The sequence below is a fragment of the Colias philodice genome, chromosome 17 (assembly GCF_061535455.1).
Source record: "Colias philodice isolate Cphi_HAF_F1 chromosome 17, ilColPhil1 Martin Lab GWU primary, whole genome shotgun sequence".
NCBI lineage: Eukaryota > Metazoa > Arthropoda > Insecta > Lepidoptera > Pieridae > Colias > Colias philodice.
In genome coordinates, this window is record NC_143102.1 from 2,784,933 (window position 1) to 2,797,960 (window position 13,028).

Sequence of the window (13,028 nt, forward strand, 5' to 3'; positions counted from 1 at the left end):
AATGTTTGAATAAGTATCACAACATCGCTTACCTCAATTTATATAGGATTTCTGTTACAAATTCTAATTACGAGTGACTAACTATCTAACTCATTGATCGACGACGAGATCGCAACGAATCAGGCTAGCATTGTTTTTATTGACAACTGTCAAAAATTCCCGCAATTTTGACACTTTTCGACAGAATCGGATAACTTTTTTTTTTTTAATCGGATAACTTCTATTAAAATTGAGATAATTTAATTTTAAATATTTTTATTACGTACAGTCAGAAGCATAAATATATTACCATTTGCAGATTAGCAATAATATCTGTCATAAGAACGGGTTCAATAATATCTGTCTGCCCGTACGGCCCGTATACAGCAAAAATATCTGACATTAGTAGGCAGCATAATAAAGTGGCCTCAAAATTATGTGACGAAAATGTTACAGCAAATAATTGTGACAACCTCTCGATGCATAAATATGTGACGTCACCTAGGCGGCAATAATATCTGACACAATCTTATATTTCTGTATTGTAAAATATAATTGATTCCTCACAAAAAGCATAAATATGTGACACTAGCTTTCCGCCCGCGGCTTCGCCTGCGTTTTCACAGAAATACCGCATAGTTCCCGAACCCGTGGGAATTTTGGGATAAAACCTATCCTAAGTGTTAACCCAAGTTACCCTTTATATGTCTGCTAAATTTTATTGTAATCGGTTCAGTAGTATTTGCGTGAAAGAGTAACAAACACACACATACACATCCTCACAAACTTTCGCATTAATAATACTAGATTAGTAGGATAGGAAGTAGGATTATAGTAGGACTAGTAGGATAAGATAGGATAGGATTTTAAAAAGGCAAAACGTTATTTATTGAATTAGTGTTATGTATTTTGCTGGGGTAAGAATATGAACAAAAGACAGTAGACACATTATATTTTGTAAATATTTTTTTTTTAATAAAATTACGATAATATGATAATTTGCCATAATATTCGATACTCAATAAAATAATAGCAATATTATAGGCTAATAATAGGTAAATCAAAATGAATAACGGAGCAATCGTGTCAAAAGCCGCTAACGTCAAATATAACAAAACATGTGACAAAACAATTTCTAAATAATACACGAAGGTTACACTGAACCTTCAAATAAAATAGATCTACCCAAGTGGGCATTCATATAAGTATACGAATACTTTAATTTTGTTATGATATGATATCCTTCTAATATTATAAATGCGAAAGTTCGTGAGTATCATGTAAGGATGTTTGTTACTCTTTCACACAAATAAAAGAGAAAATGGAATTTAGCACACACATAGAAGGTAACTTGGATTAACGCTTATGATCCTGGAAATCCCACAGGAACGGAAACTATGCGGGTTTTTCTTTGAAAACGCGGGCGAAGCCGCGGGTGTTAAGCTAGTCGGATATAATATCTAGACATATTATAATATGTAGTATACATAGAAATCTAAATAACAAGACACTAGAAGTCGTAAGCGTGCGTGACCTTGTCGCCACTCAGGTGATTTGCACATCACCAGTGCATTCGTCACTGTTCAGTTGCTCTGGAGACGTATGAGTGTATACATGGTGTGTTTCAGCAATTCCCATTGCGGAAATTCTTCCACAAGTTGTAATTATACTTATAAAGGAATAATATTTCATCGGAAAATATATTTTTTTAGAAATAATGCCGTTTTTCCTTAAAATTATAGAATATTTACAAGTATTACGAGTGTCACCATAGTAATCGAAATAACAATGAATGACACAGTCGACCATTCTTATTATCACGTTTGTTCGTATTGGAGCAAAAAGTCTCATATACTTAGGGATGTTATTCTAAAATAAACCGTAAATTCGTGCGTTAGGATACATATTCAAAAGCTTAATTTAATAGATAAGTTAGTTTTCACTAAAATCAAGCTGTCCAATAAAAGGCATAGTTTACTTGTGTGTACTGTTTAGCTTTCGGTTTGAATGTGTTGATTTTGGCGACAGCGGTTTTCATACGAATTATGACATTACAGTGCCACAAACTTATCTGACCCGGTGGCAAAAACTGGAACTACGTGCCGCCATTTTGAAATGTCACATTTTCACAGACTTTTCATACGGAATATTTTGTTTATATAAAAGAAAGCGACATCAGTGACACTGTCACCGGGTCAGATAAGTTTGTGGCACTATAGAGCACTTCTATGTGTCTTGTTATTTAGATTTCTATGGTAGTATACAACGACGGCACATATTAATTAATATGGTAATAATGTTTTAAAACAACGTAGTTAAAATAAAATTTATTTATTTTGTATTCATTCAATATTAAATTGAAAATAAAATTGTGTCAGATATTATTGCTTCCTAGTTGATGTCACATATTTATGCTTTTAGTGTGGAATCAACGCAAAATACTGAAATATGTCGGTGTCACATATTTATGCTTTGTGTGAGGAATCGATGCAAAATACAGAAATATGAAATTGTGTCAGATATTATTGCTTCCTAGTTGATGTCACATATTTATGCTTTTTGTGAGGAATCGATGCAAAATATAGAAATATGAAATTGTATCAGATATTATTGCTTCCTAGTTGATGTCACATATTTATGCTTTTTGTGAGGAAACTATGCAAAATATAGAAATATGAAATTGTGTCAGATATTATTGCTTCCTAGTTGATGTCACATATTTTTGATTTGTTTGAGGAATCTATGCAAAATACAGAAATATGAAATTGTGTCAGATATTATTGCTTCCTAGTTGATGTCACATATTTATGCTTTTTGTGAGGAATCGATGCAAAATATAGAAATATGAAATTGTGTCAGATATTATTGCCACCTAGTTGATGTCACATATTTTTGATTTGTATGAGGAATCTATGCAAAATACAGAAATATGAAATTGTGTCAGATATTATTGCTTCCTAGTTGATGTCACATATTTATGCTTTTTGTGAGGAATCGATGCAAAATATAGAAATATGAAATTGTATCAGATATTATTGCTTCCTAGTTGATGTCACATATTTATGCTTTTTGTGAGGAAACTATGCAAAATATAGAAATATGAAATTGTGTCAGATATTATTGCCACCTAGTTGATGTCACATATTTTTGATTTGTATGAGGAATCTATGCAAAATACAGAAATATGAAATTGTGTCAGATATTATTGCTTCCTAGTTGATGTCACATATTTATGCTTTTTGTGAGGAATCGATGCAAAATATAGAAATATGAAATTGTGTCAGATATTATTGCCACCTAGTTGATGTCACATATTTTTGATTTGTATGAGGAATCTATGCAAAATACAGAAATATGAAATTGTGTCAGATATTATTGCTTCCTAGTTGATGTCACATATTTATGCCGTGAGAGGTTGTCACAATTATTTGCTGTAACATTTTCGTCACATAATTTTGATGCCACTTTATTATGCTGCCTACTAACGTCAGATATTTTTGCTGTATACGGGCAGATAGATATTATTGAATTAGTTCTAGTGACAGATATTTTTGCACATCGCCCCCTAGGCATATATTATTGCTCGTGACTGTACATACACCCACCATCACAGCCCACCATCTTTCCACCATATACCCAATTATTTTTTCTAATTTAGAAAGAAAGAAATTTAAGGTTAGTTAAATTTTTTCTGCACATCTTTTCTCAATAGCGAAATATATATTTCTTTGTCATTCTTATAATTAATTATAAAACTTCCATTTGCATTTAAAAATTTTCTGCAATATTGTATAATCTAATACATATTATAAAAATAAATGCATTAAAATAATATGCAATGTTTTCAAAATAGACAATTTATCACAGAGTTGTCGAGATGAATCTGCTATCTAGTAATAGATACTAAAGACAGTTCTTGCAGAAGTTTACTTGCAGATGGAAACGCGGCCCAAGCGCAAGAAACGTCTGAAATCTGAATAGTCTGTCTGACAGCGACTTGCAAGTCTTGCAGATGGAAACGCGGAATTAAAGCTTGCAAGTTGCTGTCAGACAGACTGTCGGACATTTGGGCGTATTCAGAAAGAAAGCTTGAAACTTATAAGCGCTTATCGGCGCTTGTCAACGCTGGTTCGTTCTACACAAAGGAAGCAGGTTGAAGCAGACCAAAACAAATTTTATAACCAAAGCGCTTATAAGTTTCAAGCTTTCTTTCTGAATACGCCCTTTCTTTCTTTCTAACCACAGTTTTCTAACTATAATATGAAGCTACCTGGCGATTTTAGTTTATAGATTTTAGATGTTCACCAATATCTCATTCTGCTACTCTCGTGCAGCGCACCGCCAACAGTTTTTCCTCTCGCCGTGCTCTCGCGGTCTCGCCCCTCGCTCTAGTATATAAATATATTACTTGCTCTGTGGTATTTAAATAATCTATGCTGTCATTTGTCAGCAGAGGTCAGCAGTCAGTCAGCTGTCAATTGTCATTGTTATATCAATAAAATAAATATACAAATTAATAAATGCACTAATTATTTGCAAATAATATAACGATTGTTTAGATCAAGTTGCATTTATTAAAACTAATGATGATGAATTTGTCGCGGTAAATTATAAGTACTTGAAGGTATTCATAGAAGTGAAAGAATATATAATATTATTCATAAAAATGTCTGATACTCCTGAGGTTTCACCAACGGAACATAATAAAGATATTGTTGAAGATCAACCAAATAAAAATGGAGATGGGGATGATGATATTTCTGCTAAAATGACCGCATCATACAGTGAGATCTCATTTAATTCTGATAATGGTCAGAATAGCGATATCAAAGCACCTGGTCCTTCCAGACCATACGATTTACCATCAGAAAATCGTAAGCAAGAAAAAATGCCCTTAGACTTAGATGGCCATGTTCGTTATGTGGGCGATATGACTCATTATGTGGCTGACGATCTAGAATTTAAGATAAAACTATCAAGTCCAGTAACTAAAAAAGGTGAAACACCAGTATTTAGTAGTTCCAGTGCATCACGCTCAAGTACACCATCAGGAAAATTGTACAGGCAGATACTAGCACCACAAATTGGACAGATAGATATTACTGTTTTGAACGATTTGGAACATGAAGCTCAAAAAATTGCGCAATCTGTAGATAATCTTATAGAAAATTTATCCAGTATTTTACATTCCAATTCTTCATTGACGGCTGAAAATATGGAGGTATATAAGGATGCTGTAGGGAAAACTTGTGATGCTATGGACAATAACATTAAAAGTATGTACACTATTCTAGCAAAAGGGGAAGAAGTGTCTCAAGCTATGATACCTGTTCAAGCGCAAGCAGCTAGAATAGCAGAAATCAAGAGATTATTACAAATATTTGAAAGTTATTTTTAATTGTTTAAATTATTATACTTTGTAATGAACATTTATGGGAGTGTATTATAGCTTATTTGTATTAAAACTGTGTGAAAGCTATTAATGTAATAGTTTAATAAATATATCATTCTTTTTATTTCTTTAAATTAATAAATAGTTTAGCCTCATTTTTGCTTTTTGGAAAATATAAAATTCTCATTCTCATTCCATCTGAAAATCATGCAACATACCTAAATACTGGGCGACAATGTAGGATAAAGTATCAGTGTATAATTTAAGGTACCTAGGTATAGAAATAAAATTGATTTTGCCCGTAGGTAAATCTACGTGGTACTACAGTTAATGAAGAAAAAATGTTTTAAAAATATAAACAAGTGAAATAATTGTTATTATTTTATAAATTGAAATCTGAAAAATAAAACAACTCACATATTATTAACTAGGTTTCCACCCGCGGCTTCGCCCGCGCAGTCAAAGAAAAACCCGCATAGTTTCCTATCCCGTGGGATTTCCGGGATTGCGTCATTTTCCCGGGATAAAAAGTAGCCTATGTCCTTTCTCGGGTATCTAAATATCTCCATACCAAATTTCATAAAAATTGGTTCAGTAGTTTAGACGTGATTGAGTAAGGCGCTGACTCCACGAGCGAGAGAATCGCGGCGATATTATCGTCGTGCCACGCATTTCTATACACTCTCTATGGAACCGTCTCCACACGGCGATATTATCGCCGCGATGCGACGAGTGGCAATGAGCGTGCGAAACGTCATTACATCGTCGCTAGCCCGCCGCGACTAGCAACGGGCCCGCCGCGCGCTCTCGACGATCGCGCAGCGGACGCGCTGTCAAACGCAGCGGCATTTCAGCGTTGCCTCTGGTCTTCTCGTATTTCTCTTCAAGGAAACGTGGCGATACCGTTACGAGTCGCCGCGGAAACGCTGCGATTCCGTTACGACTCGCGACGATACGCGGCGGAATTATCGCTCGTTCGTGGAGATTATCCGACGATATAAGGGCGGACTCGTCGCGATTCTCTCGCTCGTGGAGTCAGCGCCTTACAGACAGACAGACAGAGTTACTTTCGCATTGTTATTGTTTATTACTTATTAATCTGTGACTGTCACAAAATAACGGCCTCGGAGCAATTAACAAGCCTGGAGAAGTAACAATTAATTGAACGTTTCTTATATAGTGGCTCTCTTTTATTCAATACCCTAATTAATGCGATAGAAAGAGACAACACACTGTTATCTGCTTGGCATTCAAATCCACATGTAGCTACTTTTTGTTCTAAAAAGGTAGTGCTTGCCTTTACTTTATCGAATACTAAAATATCGATAAATAAAAAAATTAAGTTATAAAATTGCTTGAAGATAATTTAAGATACGTTTAATTTTGAATTATGGATAGGTAATTTCAAATTTTAAGATTCGTTTAATTTGGAATTATTCATTTACGATGCGTATTGACTGCCTTGCATTGTATGGTAGTGGTATTTATAAAAAAATATTATTAGGTATTTCGGTTTAGGTTGTTTTTATGGTTTCGTAAAAAGGTACGTATTTTTTCCTGTTTTCATAGATTCATTCATAGAATTATACGGAACCCTTCGTGCGCGAATCTGACTTCCACCTAGTTGATCTTTTTACAAATCAATAGTCGTATCCTACTAATATTATAAAAGCAAAAATATATAAGAATGGACATATTTTGATACTCTTTCACGTAAAAACTACTGAATGAGTTTTTATGGAACTTTACAATTATATAGTTTAAACATCAGAATAACATATAAGCTACAATTTACCACAGGAAAATAACTCATTCCCACAGGAAAAAATTGGTACAAGTTTAAAATAAATTGCTTCAAATAAAACAAATAGTTTGGAAAATCCAAAAGTGCACGCCTCATAATTTTTTTTTAATAATTATTTATTAATTATTATTTTTGTTTATTTAATAACAATTAAACCACATCGAATCAGACCCTGAAAAATGAAAGGGTTCTATTCCTGAGCATACTCAAGCGTAAGAGAAAAAAAAAGATTCGATTAGTAAAGTATTTCGGTCGCTATCGTGTTAACAAGAAAAAGGATCCGCACATACAGACACACGGACGTCCAAGACAGAACTTTTTTAAACTGTTTTTTAACTAGTTTAAATAACAAAAATGACATCAAAAATATCATGAACGTTAAAAATAGTGTTTTTTCTTAATATGTGTGTGTATGTATTATCTTACAAGTGCAATGTATGATACATAAAGACATTTTAAGTTTGAAAAATCAGATGTTTTGCGCGAAGCGACAGTAGTACCCACCTCAACGCTTCGCTTATGAGGCGTGCAATAAACATTTATTTTTTTAACAACATTTTATTTCGATACTTAATTACCAAATTACAATATTTATTATTTAAAATAGATGCCACATTAAACTTGTGGCACAGCATCTCTGCAAAGCACTTTACTTTTCTTCCCGTCTGATTCGAAATGATTTGAACAAGGCCGAGAATGTTTTGAAGGCTTCCAATTTTTCCTGTGCTATAGCTTTAACTCAAACATCTTTTAATTGTTCTCAAGCCAGAAACCTGCAAATAACAATAAAATCCATACTTAAATCATCGAGATAGAATGTACTACGTACTAGAGAGGCGATCGCTACTACACTCTCTTTAACACGAGCTAGAGGTAAGAATCACAAGTCTCTTTAGTCTGTGTCGGACTGTGCTCCCCGCTTGCCGCGTCAACACGTGTTATTGCTCTGTTCAAAATGCCTTCGTGTTTGCTTAGATATTGTTTTAACAGTTCCCATAATACAAACAAAGCCCGAGGAGTGACTTTTCACCAGTAAGTTTCCTTATTATGAGTAAGTCATGCATTTTACTAATATTGTTATCATTTTGCGAAAAATCACCACGCGTTCTGCGTTTCGCGCCATTTTTCATAGACTAACAGCACAGACGTGACACTATCGATGAGTCTGTTAAAAAAATGTAACTGGATTTTTTTAACTATGTATATACAATATCTACTAGGAAAGATTACCATGGTGTAGTACCTAAATATTTATACTTTTACCCGACTACGCAAAGTAAAACGGTAGGTTATATTAAGTAATATTTCTTTATTTACCTATTTTTATTTATTAAAAAAAGGTTAATCAACAGTTGTTCCAATAGGATTTATAAATTATTATGCACAACAATTACAAATAAACACAACATTCACAGAAACTAATACAGTAAAAGTTCTTTAATCGCGCTTCCTTTATTCGTGTTTTCACTATTCGCGGATTAAAAAAATGCGACCCAATTTCTATATTCACGACTAAAAATTTTTTTTATTCGCGGATTTAATTAGTACATACTACATACATAATAATAAAATTATTCCAATAGGTATCTTACTCAATATCCTTGTCAAATGGACTAATAAGAAAGTAAAATAGATCTTATTACAAGTTTGCCTAAAGTAAGTACATAATATTATGTTCTTAAATGATATCGCCGAGGCCTTTGACACAAGCCGCCTTTGTCGCAAGCCACCTCTGCGGCGATTGATGTTTTTGAGAATGTAAATAAACAGAATGGAAGCAACCTTATAACTCAATAAATAAAGTATATTTTTAAATGTAGTTCCGTTTATAGTAAAGTTACAAAAATTGTGATCGAGTAAGGGGGCATCCATAAATTACGTAAGGTGTTTTTTAAAATTTTCTGCACCTCCCTCCCCCCCTGGTGAGATGTCGTGAGAATTTATTCAACCCCTCCCCCATCCTCGAATCTCACGTGAGATTTTTCAAAATGTGAGTTTCTTATACGTAAACGCCATCAACATTGAATCATCGTATCCATTTAATTAGGGCTATTATAAACCAATACTCCAAAATTCGATTACATCATGAAGCAAAAACTGATAAAACTATTGATTACTACACAAAACGACAAAAGCTTACTAAATTGATATTATTTAAAGGAAATTAAAATACATAGTTTAATATAAAATCATCGTTTTATTAATTCCCTAGTATCAGTACCACCAGATAGTACCGAGTAAACAGATTGCACAATGTGTCGCATCTGCACGCATTGCTTAATCTTTGAACTTGAAGCCACGCCTCGCTCGTTCCACACGTACCCCACCACATCGGCCGCGCGCAATGTTTTTGTTTGGAATAACCCCTCTATACATATATCTCGATGACTTAAATACCTTTTTTTTCTCCTAACCTAAAGCAGTCATTATCAATGAAGTACTTCGTTCCTACTCAAGTATCGATAATTGCACAACACTATGGAAGTTATATTTTGCATTTTTTCTAAAAACTAAGCTGATTATGATTTCATTTCAATGATTACGGTTAGATAAAACATAGATGATTGAGAAAATAAGGTAAATTAACTTATTTATCATACAATTGTGGCGGCCAGCTGAGCGAGCGCATAACGGGACTACGCGCCCTTCACCCCGCGCCCCGCTCCGGCCGCACACGAGAGTTGTCCGCTACGCTTCGCGACTCGCGAGCCTTCACTCCGTGGCGACCAGCTTTAGACGACGGATGTGCGCTCAGTTTTTCTATCCTATTGAATTTATTGTAACGTGCGAATAAACGCATCTTCGTGGATGTTTTGAGATTTTTATTTAAACGCTCCTCAAGCATCCCACATTGGTGACCCCGACTTCAAAAAACGTTTTATAATGGAAAAAGAAGACCGATCGGATTTGGAATTGAATAAAGTCGGCGTGCGGCTGCCGCCATTTTGGGCGGATGACCCTGCTTTGTGGTTCGCGCAGGTTGAAGGACAATTCTTTTTAGCTGGAATAACGTCTGATACGACGAAGTTTTACCACATTTCGTCGCAATTAGAACAAAGGTTTGCCCAGGAAGTCAAGGATATAATAAAAAATCCTCCAGCTGAGAATAAATATAATAAACTTAAAACAGAATTAATAAAACGGCTAACGGCGTCACAGGAAAGACGAATACAACAACTTTTGGCTCAAGAGGAATTAGGGGACAGAAAACCGTCACAGTTTCTTCGTCATCTACAGAATTTGGCGGGGCCAGCTGTTCCGGACGAATTTCTCAGGACTTTATGGACAGGTCGGTTACCATTAAATATTCAAACAATAATAGCTTCACAAAAAAGTCTCAGTTTAGAAGCGATTGCCGATTTAGCAGATTCTGTTCATGATATTGTACACCCTACCCAACAAGTTTGCACTTTAAATAATAATTTGAATAATAATGAAATTTCAGAATTAAGTAAGCAATTAGAAAATTTAACAAAAGAAGTAGCTTCACTAAAAGGTAATTTCCACAGATCAAGGTCACGTACCCCATCTCGAATAAGAACTAACCGTAACAGGTCAAGATCTAAATCTAGAAATTTCGATTTTTGTTGGTATCATCATAGATTTGGCAAGCGAGCGCATAAATGCATTAAACCATGCAAATTTAATTTGTCGTCGGAAAACAACATGTGCAGCCGGAACTAGCGGCAACCGACTGCAATGTTTCGCCAGGCCGCCTTTTTGTTATTGATAAAATAAGTAAAATAAAATTTCTTGTCGATACAGGTTCTGATTTGTGTGTTTATCCACGCAGAGCGCTCAGGCAATATCGAGAGAAGACTGACTATCAGCTGTTCGCGGCCAACGGCACTGTGATACCTACATATGGCTGGGTGCAGATAAATATTAATTTAGGTTTGCGGCGTGATTTTAAATGGCGATTTGTAGTTGCAGATATTAATAAGCCGATAATTGGCGTTGATTTTCTTTCTTTTTATAATCTGTTGGTAGATTGCCGCCAGCAGCGACTTATTGATGGGTTGACGTCACTCCAGGTCACAGCGTCAATTGAGATTCCAACTGACAGCGACTATGGTTCAATTAAGGTAATTTCTGGAGATTCTATTTACCATCAGCTTTTACGCAAATATCCAGACATAACACGCCCGGCTGGTACACATAAGGAGGTGAAACATAATACCGTTCATTATATTCGAACTACACCAGGTCCACCCGTTTCCTCACGACCACGCAGGCTGCCACCGGATCGCCTTCAGATAGCACAAAAAGAATTTGAGGACATGCTGCAATCAGGCGTGGCACGCAGGTCAGACAGTTCTTGGTCATCTCCATTACATTTAGCTCCTAAGAAAGACAACGGCTGGAGACCCTGCGGCGACTACAGAGCTTTAAATGCAAGAACTTTGCCAGACCGCTACCCCATCAGACATATTCAGGACTTTACACATTTAATTGCTGGAAACACTATATTTTCTAAAATCGACATGGTAAGAGCATTTAACCAAATACCAGTTTTCAAGAGCGATATACCAAAGACCGCCATTACTACACCATTCGGATTATTCGAGTTTTATTATATGACGTTTGGCCTTCGCAACGCAGCTCAGACCTTTCAACGTTTTGTTGATGAAATGCTCAAAGGACTATCCTTTTGTTATGGGTATGTCGATGATATTTTGGTCTTTTCCGCAGATTACGATGAGCACCTGGAACACCTGGATCAATTATTTAAGAGACTTTCAGACTACGGCATGCTTATTAATTCAAGTAAATGTGAGTTTGGTTTACCTAGTATAACCTTCTTAGGTCACAAAGTTACATCAGCTGGAATTAGTCCTGTTGAAGAAAAGGTTCAAGCTGTCGTAGATTATCCAGTTCCGAAGAGTGTAAGAGAACTCCGCCGATTTCTAGGAATGTATAATTTTTATAGGCGTTTCATTCCAGATGCATCTTCTATTCAAGGTCCTCTCAGCCTGGCACTCTCAGGATCTAAAAAGAAAAATAACCAACCTATCGAGATGTCTGATGTCATGCTGGACTCCTTCAATGCCTGTAAGTCGTCTCTTGCGAGAGCAACCTTATTAGCTCATCCTAGGTCCGACTGTGATTTTGCAATTCACACAGATGCCTCTGACATCGCAGTCGGTGCTGTGCTCCAACAACGGGTAAATGATGACTGGCAACCGCTAGCGTTTTTCTCACGCAAACTTAAGCCGTCTCAGGTAAAATATAGTCCGTATGATCGAGAACTGTTAGCCATTTATGAAGCTATACGATATTTTCGACATATGCTGGAGGCCAGAAACTTTACTGTGTACACAGATCATAAGCCGCTGACATTCATGTTCAAAACTAATCGAGATAAATGTTCACCTCGACAATTTAGATATTTAGATTTTATTTCTCAATTTACTACAGATATCAGGTACGTGACCGGGTCTGAGAATATGGTAGCCGACGCTATGTCCAGAATAGAGGAAATCGCAGACTCTATAAATTTTGAGGAGCTTGCACGCGCTCAAGGTACAGATATTGAGCTGCAAGAACTTTTAAATAACAATTCATCTCTTAAACTAGTAAAAGTAAAATTACCAAATTCATCTCATTTCATCTACTGTGACGTGTCTATGCAAAATCCAAGACCGTTTGTTACTAAGGCCTTTCGCGAACAAGTTTTTAATAATTTACATGGTTTAAGCCATCCTGGTGCTAAGGCGAGCATTAAGTTGATTACGCAACGATTTGTTTGGCCTGGAATTAAAAAAGATTGTCGACGCTTGGCGCGAGCTTGCACAGATTGCCAGCGCAACAAAGTCATTCGTCATACAATTTCACCTTTCTCTCAATTTTCTA

At 35.6% G+C, this 13,028-nt stretch overlaps 1 protein-coding gene across 1 annotated transcript; it reads left to right on the top strand.

Moving 5' to 3' along the window:
- Window positions 1–4,439: 4,439 nt before the first annotated feature.
- BORCS6 (BLOC-1 related complex subunit 6) lies at window positions 4,440–5,472 on the top strand. The gene has a single exon (XM_089706024.1). It carries the CDS (start codon window positions 4,646–4,648, stop codon window positions 5,375–5,377), a length of 732 nt encoding a protein of 243 aa, XP_089562150.1. The 5' UTR covers window positions 4,440–4,645; the 3' UTR covers window positions 5,378–5,472.
- Window positions 5,473–13,028: the final 7,556 nt, after the last annotated feature.